We start from the raw sequence: 16,450 nt of genomic DNA on the forward strand, positions 1-16,450 counted from the left end.
AAAATGTCACAGTTTCGCCCTAACGGCGAAGCAATGAATGCGATAGCAACACAGCAAAGTCATACGAAGTAAGGTGAGCGGCTTTGGTAACAATATGAATTGTAGTAACATGAGCTGATTAACTAAGCAGGTGTGCTGCGGCGTAAGTAGACCGACATGAAGAGAGACTCGATGACCACGAGAAGGCGCGTGTGAAACGGTGGTGTTGATGAGAAGCGCTTCCCGTGGGCAGCGCGCGTGCGAAGGGACACACCTGTAGCGCTGCACTGCCGATCCGGGCAGCATTACATGTGTAGCGTGCGTTGGAAAATGTGACCCGACTATTACTAACTGAATGAACAAGCGTGGTGTGAGCGCGCACAAACAACAGGAAGAGATCACACTGAATGACTGCAGACAACGACTGTCAAAACGCTGGCAGCAAGCATACGCCGCTGCGGGCGAAGGTACGTGCGGTCTATCGCTTCAACAGGAACTGAGCCGCGAATGCACGGCTCATAAAGGTCAGAGCCGTGTGGAGATAAGAGACGGTGCGGCGAGCGACGAGCGCGGTTGTTGGCAAAAGAAAAGCGCCCCCCCCCCCCCCCCCCCCGCTTCCTCCGGCGCTGGCTTCCCGCTTCCTTGCTTGCGCGCGGGAGAGATAAGAGACCGTGCGGTCGAGCGACGAGCGCGGTTGTTGGCACAGTAGAAGTGCTCCCCCCCCCCCCTCCCCGCTCCCTCCGGCGCTGGCTTCCCGCTTCGTTGCTTGCGCGTGGGGGATTGAGTGCGTGCGTCCCAGCACGCTTGCGCTCGGGCATACGGCGCGCGGTGAAGATTTTATCTATACGGAACCTCACGGCGACGGCGACGGCGACGGCGACGACGACGGCGACGGCGACGGCGACGGCGACGGCGACGCCGACGGCAGAAATCCGGTTGAAGTGTCCATATAATTGCTATCGCAATAAAATGCGCTAGGAGTGTCCATATAATTGCTATCGCAATAAAAAAAGAGCTCGATTATCTCCGTTCGCGTTGAACGGACCACCTTCTATATAATCAGTGCGGCCACAAAATTGTCTGCGCGTGGTTTTCCCGGTTTTGTTCTTTGCCGAGAAAGGTACACGTTTGTTATGTTGTTTTGAGGAGTATAAGTACGCCTGACGAGAACTGGAAATAAATATGTTTTTGAAAGTTAGCGCTGTGTGTTTGTCTAATTTGCCTTTCCGTGTCCCTCTCATTCTGCCTGAGCGACAAGAAAGTAGAAGGCACCATATATACAAGCCCATGTAGCTACCCTCGTCGATTAAAGGGCTAAAAAAAAAGATATCATTCGGTGAACCTGCATATGTGTCTTAATGGTCTTCGTAGACTTGCCACGACTGTTCTAATGTGCCATTAACCACGCAGAACCAGTGGCGATGTCTAGGCGACCAAAAAAGCGAACAAATAAAGAGAAAAACGCGTAACAACGCATTCGAATGAGAATGTCAAAGTACTTATATGAATGTCTCGTGAGCGCGCAGGGTTTCGCCTTCATCCTCTTTAGCGTATACTAAAGTGACTGTCAACTTTTTTTTTAGCTATGCTGCCTCACAACTACACGGTTCTTCTATAGCCGACTGCGGACCGCTTTTTATCGAGTCATAACTGTCATGGTTTCGGCGTACATTCTAGAACTTCTAGAAGAGAGCACCAATGTGTCTCAAGCAGATCATCCTTGGCAGTTGTGTACAAATGCAGCGACAAGCAACTGACCATGTCAGCTGAACTATGCTTGAATGTGGTGAAACCACGGCTGTATTTGTGCCGTTATGTTTTAAGGTTTCCTGTTTTGAGGTATTTAGGTAGGGAATACCTCAGCTGAAAAGAATACGCGATACACTTTACAGTCTTTAACAAATGACACAGGTGTCCTCCCGTATACTAACATTGTTGGCTGGTCCAAACACACAGCTTAATTCGAGCTTTGTCCGCACTACAGAACATAATGAGTACAACACATGCATTGCTATGCAGCCCAACTTATCACAAACACTTATGTACACTAAAAGGCATTTTATTATGTACGCTTCTTGCTGCAGTTGGCTCGTTGACCACGGTCCAATGTTTTGTGCATAGTAAAGGGGCACTTGTCCAGATTTCCTAGTGAATTTCTAATTGCTCTTCTTTCTGCGGGTTATTTTGGGCATTCAAGAGGGACGTATTCAACGTTCTCAATTTTATGGCCATGACAGCATTAGGCCGAAGGGGAGCGCCGTACGCTGCAGATAAATCTGTCTCGTGTGATTTTAAATTAACGGTTGTCGAAATCGCAGGGCATCGTTCTACGTCGGCCGTCCCTCATCATCGGCTTCGAATCTGAGACAAATACTTTTTTCGACAGAACAAACGACAGTAGCAGCACCTGACGCAGAAGCATCGTACTAGTGTGATCTTGAAGTCGAGTACAGTGGCATGTCGAGTACAATGCCATGAATGCAGCGGTTTGGTTTGGGTATTCGTATCGAATTGAAACAACAACCTTTGTAAAGAGTCGTCTGGGGCGGCTATAACGGCAATATTGGCACTCCTTTCTGCAGCCTAGATATTAGTTATAGCAATTATGGCTCTCAAAAAAGTGCGCAAAATCAAAGCGCCCGCCGCGCATCATCCAAGCCCGCGGAAGCTTCGACAGAGGGATCAGACCGCGCCGGTGAAGAAATGTGACGTGACGACGGACCGTCTGCGGAAGAAGGGGATTCCCTGGCAAGCTAACCGACGAGTTCCTCGAGAGTCTGCATTTCCGGAAGAAGTTCCTTCTTCGAGATTTGCCTTGAGCTACGCCGAGATCGTCCGGCTCAAGACCAGCATGGGTGAATACGATTGGACACTTTGTGTTCCTATTCATTCTGTACTGTCATGTTGGACTCTTAGTGCTTATCGTTAATTATTTTCCAGAGTTTTGTTAACATCCATCTGAATTGCATTGTGATGTCCTTAGCCGAAGTGTACATGTGTGTATGTAACTGCCTTATTTGAAGAATATATTTTGTTGTGTTTTGACAACACAGGGCTCTGACTCGATCTTTGGACCACAACCGGCGTTGCGGATCATACTAGGCGGACGCTCGACCGTTTCGCCACCGCAGCGGTCCCGGGTTGACCTTAACTACTTGCATATTCTATTCGTTGATTTGGTACACCTTTCTCTCTCGTTGGCGACTATCATAATCCCAGTTTCGGTTGTGTCGCTTGTATTAGTATTCTCCATTAGGGCAAGACGCGCCTGCCTCCTTCGACATCGCTTTCCTCTTACTGCGCAGGAAATGGTCCTGCGAAATTATAATAACGTCTTTACATGGCCAGCCCATTTGCTCACCAATTTGCTCGCCAGCCCAGACGACGTTACAGCCCTCGCGTACCAAGTCACGGGCTTTGCCAACAGAAACGCCAATAGTAAGACTATTCCCGAGAAACAGACAACGATCAAATCCTCCACCAGAAATGCGGCGCCCAGCAACGAAACGAATGAGAGACAGAAAACATCACCTTCGGCTCTGGAACGGGAGAAAGCATTGCGGAACCTAGTCGAAGCAGTGGGAGAGTGCTTTCACAGCGGGGAGGGTAGCTTGCCTCCTCGCACCATAGCTTTGTAACATTTAATTTGCTTTTATTTCCATTATTACTAAGCGCTTTTTAAATATTTCTGCAGCAGAACGCTAACTTGTCTGTGTTTTAAAACTTCTAGCGCATAACAAAATGTTCCGATGAGGCCTCGTGAGGGGTCTTTTAATAACCAAAACGGTGGTGATATAAAGGTAGGGAGGTAGCGATCGCTGTCACAAGGAATATGACAAGTCTTTAGTAGACACATAAAAAAAAAAAGTTGCAGTGGCTTAGCTCGGCTATGCCAGGATATACGTAGCGTTAGCAAAGGTTCAGCTGATTATTCTTAGCTTTCCTGGTTGTCTAGATTGTCAAGGATTAGCTTGATTGTCATGCTTACTGCTGCTCCAATGACACACACGCGGTATACGTATTATGTGGCACATGTATATAGCCTTCTTCTGTTCATTCCTCCTACGCTCAACCGCTAATTGCCAGGCAACTACTTCGGGATCCGATGAGTCAAGCTTCTCCGTTCTTCTGCGCTGTTGAGCAGCATTTGCGCTCTCCTTCTCCATGGCTATACCACACTGGCAAACGCCAGTCAGAAGCGCAGCGGCTCCAGCGCAGTGTCAGACGGCGACTGCACAGCGAGCGCGCGCCGACGCCAGTGCGTCTACCACGGCTACGACGTCACTCCTCTGGAATGCGCAGACCGGCGGCGGTGAGTCGCGCGTGGCGGCGGTGGAGTGCGCGAGAGGTGCCGGCTCCGGTGGCTCCGGTGCGCAAGCCATGTGACATCATTGATCCTTGCGCATGCGCAGCACGGCTCTTGATGTGCCGCGCGAAACGGGCTTGGCTAGGCCAGTGTAGCTAACGCTACAAAAAAAAAAAAAAGCAAGGACAGTCTTGTGCGCCCCCCTTTGCAATGTACCAACTGAAATTCCAATAAAGCAGAGGTTTAGACGAAGAGGCCGCGTGCCTGGAGAGGGTGCCTGGAGAGCAGCACCGCGAGGCGGCGCTGCTGTCGAAACACCCTGTTCCTTGTTAGAGCCTTAGTACTTTCCCGGCACTTTAGTACTGTTCCTGTGCCACTTTTTCGCAGACCTCGAAAGAACTCTTCACCACTTACATACTCGCTTCAAGCCCCGCCCGTCGTGGTGGCGTAGTCGCTTGGCGTTGCACTGCTAAGCTCGAGGGTGCGGGATCAAATCCCGGCCACACAGCTGGATTTCGATGGGGGCGAAATGCAGAAACGCCTGTGTACCGTGAATTGAGTGCATATTAAAGAACCCCAGGTAGTCAAAATTAGTTCGTAGTACCCCTACGGCGTGCCTCAATCATAGCATGGTTCTGGCTCATAAAAAAATCATTTTAAGTTTCCAACCACAATTGTTGCGTCAGTGGAGGGAGTGTTGAACGCGTGATCATATACTACTTAACACTCTACACTGTTAACTTGTAAATACTTTAAAGGGTTTATTTATTTCTATTTACCCAGGGCCACCTATAGGACTCCACCTATATGTGCAAAATTTCGTACATAAATGTTGAGCCGTTTACTTCTATGTAATTCTAAAATTAAATACACTGTTCGAAGAAACAAATAAAGGCTGGAGCAGAGCACCAGTTCTAAAACATTCTTCGGCACATCCAACAAACCTACAACTTTTGCATTTCTACCGAACATGCTTCTCCTGTCGGCACACTTTGTTCAAAGCTTTCTCTTGATACGTCCAATAGTTCTGAAACAACGACGTGTTGCGAGCTCCAAAGCGCAATTACGCAATTCAGAGAAACTCGGACATCCCCTCTCCTCCCTTCCACCCCCCCTCCCACTAAAACAAGAAAGAGAAAATTAAATCCCATATACACTTTTTCTCTACACACCACCCTTAATATGGCCAATATTTCGCAGGAATTTCGTTTCACTAGATGCAATGGTTCTCTGAACGAATTTTAGACATTTGACATTTGCAGCAGACTTTTTCTCCAGCGCATCCAGTACCCAGTAAGAGCTTCTCTCAAAATCTGCAATACAGCTCAGACATTTAACGATTGCGTGTCCGCGGGTTCTGCTGAATGAACATCGCAAAGCGCTGTGGCAAAACTGAGCGGCCCCGGAATTTGAATAAGAAGGCAAACATGCTCTTCTTCAGAATATGTGTGAGAGAGTCATCATGCGCTGCGAGTGAGCTGCAGTCACGCCGAGAAGGTTTCTCCCCTTGGGTTCCCAACCCCTATATATGCAGCAAATACCTCCCAGACATAAGGCCAGAATGCACTAAATGCCAAAATCCAAAGTGCGACTTAGATCACATGCTGTGGCAGTGTCCCGCGCTAAACGCTTGCTTCGGGTCTCCTGCCACAGAGGACGACTGGATCAACCACCTTAGGAGCCCCGACAGGGCCCTTCACCACCAGACCATCCAGAAGCCCCAACAGGTGGCTGGCGAGCTCCGACTCCCAGTCCCCACATGGGCGGAGCCACCGGGCCAGCCCCCGTAAGGGGTGCCCAGGACCCTTGAGGACCTTTAATAAAGTTAGTTCTCTCTCTCTCACCTTGGGTTCGGCTGCAGCGGCGGCCGGGTCCTGCAGCGTGGCCAGCGCCGAGGTCGTCGACTGAGCGGGAGATGCGCCCCCCGGCGAGGGTGGGCCGTCCTGCTCGGCCGGCGGCGGCGACTCCTTGGGCGAGCCTTCGACCGAGGGCCTTGGCGACTGTTTGGGCGACGGCCCCAGCGACGTGGGCGCCGACACGCCCGGCGGCTGGGGCGACAGCGACGCCCTCCGCTGGACGGGCAGCGGTGCCGAGCCGCGACGGCCGCCGCCCGGCCTGCCAACAGTGGGCCCCGTCATGGCGCACCCCGCGCCTTCAACGGCCACGCTGCGCGCTCTGCAAGGAAGGAAGCACAAGGCGTGATGAGCCCGATCGCCTTCGTGGTATAGGTCATCGCGACAAGTGGCTCCCGGGAAGCCGAACGCCAACATTGACGCAATAATATTGTAGCGTTCACAGGAACTGCCACACGATGATTCGAGCTCGAAGACCTGCCACTTATGCAAACGCGAAAGGTACTTTCTTTACCTTTACGCATTACGAGAAGTATATAAGTGTCACACGCGTCCAAATAATGAAGCGCGATCTCCATGTAATCTTCGGACAGTCATTTCAAAGTAAAGTCCAGCAATGCTGGTACGATATAACTTGTTTCTTTGCGCATGGTCAGTGCGCTTCGATTCCCCGAAGAAATAATGAATGTTATCTTTTACGTGATTCGGAACGTGGTACCGTTGTCAGCTATCAGAGAAGCTGTGGTGGAAGGCTCTGGAAGGTTCTATAGGGCTCCGAAAAAGGGGGCTGAAGGGCTTGTCAAGCTCCTTAGGTAGCTTTTTTCTCCGACCCTTGCAATGAACCCAATGGTGAAATCAGCTTAAAACTTCAATTTCGACCACTTGGGATTCTTTAACGCTGGGTGAAATTCTGTTGAAATTTCGAGGTGTACCGACTTGAACAAAATCATTATCATGCTTTCTCGTGGCCACTCAGTTGATCATGTGCACAAAATGGCGTGAGTTGTGTAGTTTTTCCGCAAATTATTTGCGATATGTGGACGTGCACATTCGCGATCCGTACCACGACTGGCCACCCTGTGCTTGCCGCTCGTGACGTCAACGCAGAAGCAGCAATGCTAATGCTGTCATTATTCCGAACGACTGCACCCGCCTCGGTGGCTGGCTTAGTGGATATGGCACTGTACTACTGAGCACGAGCTCACAGGTTCGACTTTCATCCGCGGAAGCAGCATTCAGATGGGTGCGGAATGCAAAAACGCCCGCGTACTATACTTTGGGTGCACGTGAAAGAACCCCAGGTGGTCAAACGTAATCCGGAGGCTTCGACTACGCCTGCCTCATTACCCAATGTGTAGTTTCGAGACGTTAAAACCCTTGATTAATGGAACGATTGCGTTCCACTTATCTACTTGCTTAAATATTTCGGCAGTAAGGCGGCACGTCATAAAGCAATCTTTGCGTTATCATTTTTGCCAGGAAGAATCTGCGCACAATAACATTTATTATTCGCTGTAAGAAAACACAATCTCCCGACCCTGTCGATGCAAATCGTCATTCACGGCACGTGCCTGTAACGTCACCAGTGACGTCTGCCCGGTTTAGTTTCTTACGTGTCTTACGTGTGACAGGAGGCGCAGAGAAATCTAAAGCCACCTCTCAAATACCGAAAAAAAAAAAACAGTCATGAAGTTGCTTTATAAGCATGGCACCCCTTTTTTACTCCATTTTGAGTCCTTTAGAAACCAGGTCGACAGCTCAATTCAACCAACCTGAAATCGCGTTTGAGCTTTTGTAAACAGGTCTGCGACGTCACTTTATACTGCTTATTCACAATATCATCATCACCATCATTTATTGATCGCTGAAAGGCCCATTTTAGGGTGTTACGTAATGAGGGATACAAATAAAGAAAAAGTCAGTTTCGCCCGAAGAGCGAAGCATGGATAGCGATAGCGAAGTATTAGACAATTACACTAAATAAGATTCGTAGCATTTCCACCATTTCAAATGAGCCGCGTCCCCAAAACGCGACCTCAAACAGCAGCCACGCGAGACGACAGCGCGCATGAAGCCAACAGCCATCTCGGCTCGTCATTGCATGCCCACCATCACCGTTGCACCCGCAGCAGATGACCTCCGGCGGCGTATGCTCTCGGCCACGCGGGCAGCCACGGCCGGGCTAGAGGAGGAGAGCGGACGTCTCCTCTAGCCCGGCCGTGGGGCCGTAGGGCAGCGCAGACTCGATTACGTTACCTCCAACTTTAGGCGCGTGGGCCACTCATTCTCTTCCAGGTTTGGTGGCCATTTGTCGCCGCCCCGTTTCAAAGGCCAATAATAATAATAATAATAATAATAATAATAATAATAATAATAATAATAATAATAATAATAATAATAATAATAATAATAATAATAATAATTTATTTATCGTGCCCAGGAACAACCGTGAGGTCTAGGTGCTGGCGCACGTATACATAGAAAAAGAAATACAGCAGGAGAATATCAGTAAAAAAACAATGAATACAAAATAACAATCTTGAAAAGAAAAGGTACCATGTAACCGAAGGCGCAAAATGCATACATAATAAAAAGGAGGAGAGGCGAAGTTGAACAATATGTGAAACTAAGACACAACACCGGAAAGCTCACAGCAGAACAAAGACAGATAGTTGTGAAAAATCTCAATTTCGTGAAAGTGGGCGTTATAAAGACTCTATTCTATGGACGGTTGAGTGTTGGTGGTGACAGGCAGCAACATGGAAAGGTCTGTGTTCTCTGGTAATCTTGCGCGGAATACGAACGTGATACAACTGAGGAGTTCGGGGCACATGAGGATACCGTGAAGGAGTTTGAAAAGGAAAAGCAGGTCAGTGCGATTACGTCGGCAGCGAAGTAACGGCACTGGCAATAATCCAACAGTGCTAGATCAGGGCCCAGCGTCCGCGTTAGCAAAGCGGTGATGATATATGCTTAGAAACTTTTTCTGGACCCAATCTATAATGTCACTGTTGGATCTAGAAATGCCATTCCAGACGACCGACGCGTGTTGGAGTTGAGGAAGACAGATTGTTGTGTACAACTTACGGAACGGTGTAGGAGAATTGAATTCTCTCGACAGTCTGCAAACAGAGCCAAGAGTGCGCATGCCCCGCATTGCGACGCGTTTAGTGTGAGCTGAAAAGTGTAAGGTTGTATCAAAAAGTACGCCGAGATCATTGATCTCACGGACCTTACGCAATGGTACAGAATCTACTGAATAAGAAAAAGAAATGCTTGCTGTTTTGCGGGTGAAAGTCATGACTTTGGTCTTAGCAGTATTCAAGGTGAGGTTATTATCTGTGCACCATTTAGAAAAAGAAAGCAGGTCAGACTGCAGGATGCGACAGTCATCAACAGTGTGAATTATCTTAAAAATCTTTATGTCATTGGCATATACAAGGAATGAAGAATGCCGAATGGCGGAAAGAACGTTATTAATAAAAATTTTAAAAAGTAGTGGTCCTAACACTGATCCTTGAGGAACGCCGCTGGTTACCATGTACCGTTTGGCCGTTGACGTTAACAAAACATGATCTACCAATAAGATAACTCCGCAAGAGATTTACAATTGACGAGTCAACACCAAAGTGCGTAAGCTTGATGAGAAGCAGTGAGTGGCTTACCAGATCAAAAGCTTTACTGAGGTCGCAATATATGGTGTCTGCTTGCCCCCTTTGAAGTACCGGCGCGGAGATATGTGTCAAGAAGCTTGTGAGATTTGTGATAGTGGAGCGGCCGGTGAGGAACCCATGCTGATTCGGAATCAATGTGTTCTTCACAGTACAAGACAATACGTTGTGAAGAGCCAGCTCAAAAACCTTAGACGTGGCACAGAGAAGAGAAATCGGGCGATAATTTGCGACATCGGTTTTACAGCCAGACTTAAATACAGGGAAAACACGAGCAGTTTTCCACATGCGAGGGAAAGTGGAAGTATTCAGAGAGCTATTAAATTTAGATGTCAATACTGGGGCAAATTTATCGCCGTACGCTTTTAAGATTGGGGAAGGGATGGCATCAGGACCGCAAGATAGAGAAGGCTTCAAGCGCTTAAGGCATTCGCTGATCAGCTTTTCATCAAACAACACAGGACTAGATGTAGGAGCCGTTGTGTGCTGCTGACTGACACCAGCGTTGAAACCTGAAGGTTTATATAAGGAAGAGAAATAGGCAGCAAAACAATCCGCGACTGCTTGGACTTCTACTCCACTCATTACACAGGAATTCTGGATTTACGGTGCGCGCGATCTTTATAATAATAATAATAATAATAATAATAATAATAATAATAATAATAATAATAATAATAATAATAATAATAATAATAATAATAATAATAATAATAATCACTTCGCAGTTGGACTTTATCCAGGACAGCACGGCAGCGGCGACGGCGCTAATGCGCCTGGAATGTCCGTATAATTGCCCTATCGCATTAAAAGATACATCAAAACATTTCATAAGACGTTCGTCGACAACCTCAGGTCGCGAGCGGCAGTAGCGCAAGACCAGGCACCAATATCAATCACTCCAGAGAGAGAGAGAGAGAGAGAGAGAGAGAGCAGCTAAGTCACCACCAGGCTGATTCGATGTCGCGGACCCCGCGACTCATCTCTGTTATGGTTCGCTGAGCAACAGCGAGCAGTAGTTCACACGCACGTTCCCGCACATGCATGGGCTGTGGCTTCTTGGTTTCATAATGCAGTGTCATTTCGCAGATCGCGTACCAAGGTTTATTGTGGCGACCTCGAAGGCCTTGGTGACATGCTGCCGTCATGGCAACGGCACAAAACGAAGGTGCTTTTCTGTGGCTCAATTTTTGTCTGGCTGCATCGATGTAGTACGTAGCATGCAAAATGGGTAAGGTGCAACAAAGGAGGCAAAGGCGGCCAGCCACCTGTTCATCGCTCGGTGACACGTGAGCGAGATCCTCCACGTCTGTCACTGTCAGGCGTCGACGGTGAGCCGCTTTAAACTCGTGAAAGGGCACTGCACGTGTGGGGAAAAATGCGGGATTCTCCCATTGATTTGTGGCCGTGAGCAAACGCTGAAATGTCCTGTAAAGCTATGAATTGTGTGAGAACGCTCGTAGGCTCTGTAAAGGACTACTGACATGTAATTATTCTTCAGTTTTCTGTTCTTTGTTGGATAGCTGTAGACATATCAAGGAATGAAGCCTCGATTATTTGAGATGGCAACAAATAATTAATTACATCACCTATTACTGCGACCAGTTCAAGACGGGCGCCAAAGCAACACTGCTCTGCTTCAGACGTGAAACGGAAAGAGCGGAGATTAGACAGCAAACAGAAATTGGAGGGGGTGGCCATATAATACCACACACTGGGACGCGTGCACACATGCCATGACCGCGTCATCGCAAGCTGAATTTGTTGAGCCCTATACGAGAATAGAGGTGAGATAAGACAGACTACTTGTATTTTAAGAGAGGACAGCAGCGCGAGACCAAGTGTGACCCGAATCTAATGTGGAGAAGAGCAGAAGTCAGGAGGATGTCATGGCACGACTCGTGAATATTTTCGTGTCAGTAGTCCTGTAATAGGTATGTGAGTAGCAATGTGACCCCGTAAGGTTGGCTCAATTGATTATTTTGTCGATATGGCGTGTACAGGTACTTAGCAACTTATGAAATTTGGACGTCATTCTGGGTGATCCTTAGCTGATCTTTCAGGTCTGTGCGTGCGTATGGTGCTGACCTGGCTCCAGATATTCTCATCTGGGCGCACCTAAAACTATTGGCTTCAAGGCGGAGCGATCGACTCTCAAACCACGCTCAGCTTGAAACTGCGTGAATAGAGTATCGATTCACTGAAGAAAATGTTCGAACTGAAGGACGACAGTTACGTCTACTCTCGCGAGCACAACCTCTAACCGATGACAAAGTCTTGAGCAAAACACGGACAAATAACGCCGCATGTGTTGCAAGTATTACATGAAAATGCGTTCATTTGTCAATACAACCTGTTGTCTTCACTAATGCAAGAGAATGGGAACCTCTGAATAGTCGGTGAGAACTGAGAGTCGGGCAGGAAATGCCAATAAACACCGTAGCAGTGACATTTCATCGTTGGCCTTAAAAGCTTCTGCTCCTCGACTTGCAGTGAGCGTGCACTGGTTCTTCAATCGACATACTTCGGAAATCAGCTTAGCTTTCCTCTCTATTTTATCTTTCAGTATAGATTAAACATGAAACGTACGATGTGTTGACTTCACGAAAACTTCTGTGCGATCAATATTTCGTTCTGTTCTACACACTACTTTCGACGGCATGTAAGACTGTCTATAAGTGGTTATTTTGGCGGCGTTCGGTTCAGTCTTAAGGTTCCCAATTTACGCACCCATGGTCGCGTTGATCGAAATTTCTTTCTCTGCACGTGGCGTACAACCAACCTCTCTTCTGTAGGTATGTGCCCAGTAGCACCTCGCGAGTCTTGTTCGATACTTGAATGCGTGCTATGTCTTGCAGCATAAAGTTACATACAAAATGCAACGCTGCGTTCAAGTTCGTGCTTCCATATTGTAAAAGTGGTAGTGTTCCGTGTGCAACATCGCACGTGAATGCTGTGCGCCTACGCACGCTACCACCTCACTGTTTGTTCATGTTTGCATTCATCGATTCAACAAACTGCATGAAATTGGTATACTAGAAGGTCACTGAATGAAAATGCGAGGGGCTAAACGGGAGATAGGAATCAATAAAAGATATAAAGAAAACGCGCCAGCTCCGCCTGCTTGTTTCTTTCGAGCACGCCAGAATGCAATCAATGCATATTTTAATGTGGAACCCTTTAGCAACAGGATAATTTCATACAATATATTGTATTAAATTGCTAGCCGAAAGCTGTTGCTGTTGCTAGCCGAAAGCTGCTGACAACGCCAAACGCTCAATAATTCCCGCTTTGAGCAGCGCATTTCACTGGAAAATGTCCGAGAAGGCCCCGGTAAGCCACCACAAGATATAGCTGCTGTTTCGGCCCATGCCCAGGAAATTCGGACATAGCGCCTTCGGTTATCTGGCAAACGTCACCGCAATGCACCAACGTACCTCAATGGGTAGCATATTCAAAAATTTATATTTCAGCAGGCCGCCCGATTTTGAACAATTTTTTGTTATCAACATCGCGAGGGTATGCCCTTCTAATAACACGCGTATTTACGGCACTTAGTCTAAACTTCCCTGCACGCTATAGCACTGCTTTGGTCAGGATTGAAACATTGCTATAATGCAGCAGGGAAGTTACGACTAAGTACCGTAAATGCGCATGTTATTGGAAGGGCGTGCCCTCACGACTTGGCTAACTGAAAGTTGTTGAAATCCGGGCGGCCTGCTAAAATATCATTCTATTAATATGCTGCCCATTGAGTTAGGCTCGTACATTGTGGTGAAATTTGACGTATGGCTGAAGGGGCAATGTCCAAAATTCTAGTTATGCTATTTGCCGCTACAGGAAGTATAGGAGATTGAAATGAAATCAACTAATTTCAAGTCAACTGACAAACCTAGTCGCACGTTATGAATAACAGGAGCATAAAGCTCCTGCATAACAGAGCGTAAATGGCAGGCCCGTTGAATACAACACAGAGTATACCACGTAAAATGCTTTAAAAAGCTTGTTATTGTTAATCGTCCGACAACACTGTTAGGGTAGAATCACATTACAGGTTTGCTTCGTGCACGGCTCTCGTAAATGACAGAAAAGGAAAAAAAAACCGAAAACGCAGATTTTGACAAACTGTTTACTGTGTCAGAACTACGAGGCAGAGAACTACGAAGGCTAAGAAAATGCTAGTAAAGGATAAAGCACTGCGTCTTGCTTCACTACACTACATATAGGTTAATCGATCCTGTCGGGCAATCACAAAAATCACAAATTTAGATTTAGGAATGAAGTATACAACAAAGAGAAAGCATTATGGCCTTGCGCACATCGCATAGTAGAATGAAATTCTGTTCCTCAATTATTATTTTTTTTTTTGAGACAGTACCTGAAGGTGACATACTTTAGTACCCAGCTGTAGACAAACTGTGCCTTGTTTACAGTGCGCGCGGTTGATATAACTCTCTCGCTCTCTGTTTTTCACTCTGCCTCCCCACGTGAAGGGTAACAAACTGTACAAAATCTGGTCAACATTCCTGCCATTTTCGTCCTTCACTCTCTCCTGCCGAGTTTCGTGGCTTGATTCTCAAAGAGGCTTGTATTTAAGAACAGCTCGCTAGAATGGGCGGCCGGTACAAACGTGCGCAAAGTACAGCCCGAGAAACGTTTTTTTAAGGATTGCAATATTTCTTAAAGTCGATCATTAATTTCGTCGTACGTGTCAGCCACACGAACCCTTAATTCGCATTTATAAATACTACACTCCCGCGCATTTCGGTGATACTTAAGCGCGGTTGAAACAAGCAAGTACGTATCGATGCACTACCTGAAGTTGCCCAAATCTGGGGTAAAACTAAGTTTTTCGTTCGGAAAGGTTGCTTCTGATTAGTGTGCCGCCTTAGCGGATAACGTGTTCGCTGTCGCTATTGGCTAGTTATTGACCTTACGAACTTATCTCACGTAGGAAAGGTTTCGTGAATGCGGGCCCTGGTCCTTGTACATGCTCGTCGACCACGTTTTCCTGGCAAGTAACCTGGTAGCGCATAGAGTGCACAAGCACATAGTGTTCTTGTGCAACTTTGCACAAGAGCTATAGCAACGTCATAACATGAAAGACTTGAAGGCAGTATTGGATATCTTTTTGATGCAAAATATTGGTGGCATATATGTAACATGCGTCCAAGTATCAAATATGACTTGAAATTCGTGACAGAACCATCTCTTTGAGGAAAACTGCTGTTGTTAGACACGATATAAGGAGGAAAAAAGCTCAAGACTCCCTGCCCCTTTTATACTGCCCTACACACACACCCCCAAAACAAATGACGATACTTAATAATAATAATAATAATAATAATAATAATAATAATAATAATAATAATAATAATAATAATAATAATAATAATAATAATAATAGGCGGGTATAGTAGTAGTAGTAGTAGGAAGGAAGGAAAGAGTAGAGAAGAAAAGGCAGGGAGGTTAACCAGTTTAGCACCACCGGTGTGCTGCCCTACACATGGGAGCGGGATGAGGGGGAATAAAAGATGGGGAGGAGAGAGAGAGCACACAGCAAAGCACACACATCGTCAGTCACAGTCCGTCACTCTTGCGTGGTACGTGACATCACTGTCACAGCCGCTTGTCCAAGCCCGTTTCTTTTAAAAACCTAAGTAGTCCCTTCGTCCCCGTCAGCTGCGATGTCTTCTGTCGACGAAAATGTGACAATCACTTCAACTGACATAGGTCTGTTGTCAAGGTGCGCGAGAACGGACGCCAGGGACTGTCTCTGAACATTATATTCAGGACAGTCGCATAGAATGTGTTCTAGCGTCTCCTCGCAAAGACAGGCATTGCAAAAAGCGTTGTCGGCCATTCCAATCGGAAATGAATAAGATTTAGTGAATGCCACTCCTAGTCATAAGCGAAAAGTAGTAGTAGTAGCAGCAGCAGCAGCAGTATAGTAACGAACCCCGAAAAGAAACGGTATTTTGAATTGCTTTCCCCGACATCAATTCTAGGGGAAAATGTTACATTTTTTTCCAAGAAATAAACATTTCATGGCTCGTGCTTTTATTCGCTTTGCGCATGACAAATACACAATGACTAAAATCTCAACACACATTCTGAAGGCTCAGAGCACAGCCCCCTGTTTGCTTTCGCGTTTTGGCAGCGCTTGTTGCGCATCCGGTAGCACTTCATGATTCGAAATTCGACGTCAGATTGCTTCGCGTCGAGAGATTTGATCTGTATATTTTTGTTACAATAGCACACTCCATCTGTGCCACTTGTATACTCACATCTAGAACAGCCCCACATAGCCAAAGCAGGCATGCACTCACCACTTGATATTACTCACGTAACAGAGCAGCAGTATGTTCCCTTTCATAGGGAAAATAAAAATAAAATAAAACAGGACTTCGATTTGAGCTGTCACCCGGAAAGAAGAAGCCCCAAGTCACAGAACATCCATCAAATTGCTGCTCCATCGATACAGGCACGGCCTAACTCGAGCGATGATCGTGGACGGTGGTCCGAGTCCGAAAATGAAGTGTCGGAGAGCTTGGTGGTGAAACCGGGGACGCACACGATGGCTAAACTTGCAACAGCTTGCGCAGACAAGCGTGAGGGCAGCTCCCTCTGAAATGCGACAG

At 47.0% G+C, this 16,450-nt stretch overlaps 1 protein-coding gene across 1 annotated transcript in view; it reads right to left on the reverse strand.

Annotated features, from left to right (window-relative positions):
* LOC119432968 (voltage-dependent calcium channel type A subunit alpha-1) overlaps positions 1 to 16,450 on the reverse strand; it is a 472,601-nt gene that overhangs the window by 356,059 nt on the left and 100,092 nt on the right. The window contains exon 2 of the mRNA XM_049671300.1: positions 6,130 to 6,460. Within this exon, the coding sequence (XP_049527257.1) occupies positions 6,130 to 6,460 (331 nt within the window). The remainder of the gene's footprint in view (positions 1 to 6,129; positions 6,461 to 16,450) is intronic.

Source organism: Dermacentor silvarum, chromosome 1, assembly GCF_013339745.2.
Source record: "Dermacentor silvarum isolate Dsil-2018 chromosome 1, BIME_Dsil_1.4, whole genome shotgun sequence".
NCBI classification, from domain to species: Eukaryota; Metazoa; Arthropoda; class Arachnida; order Ixodida; family Ixodidae; genus Dermacentor; species Dermacentor silvarum.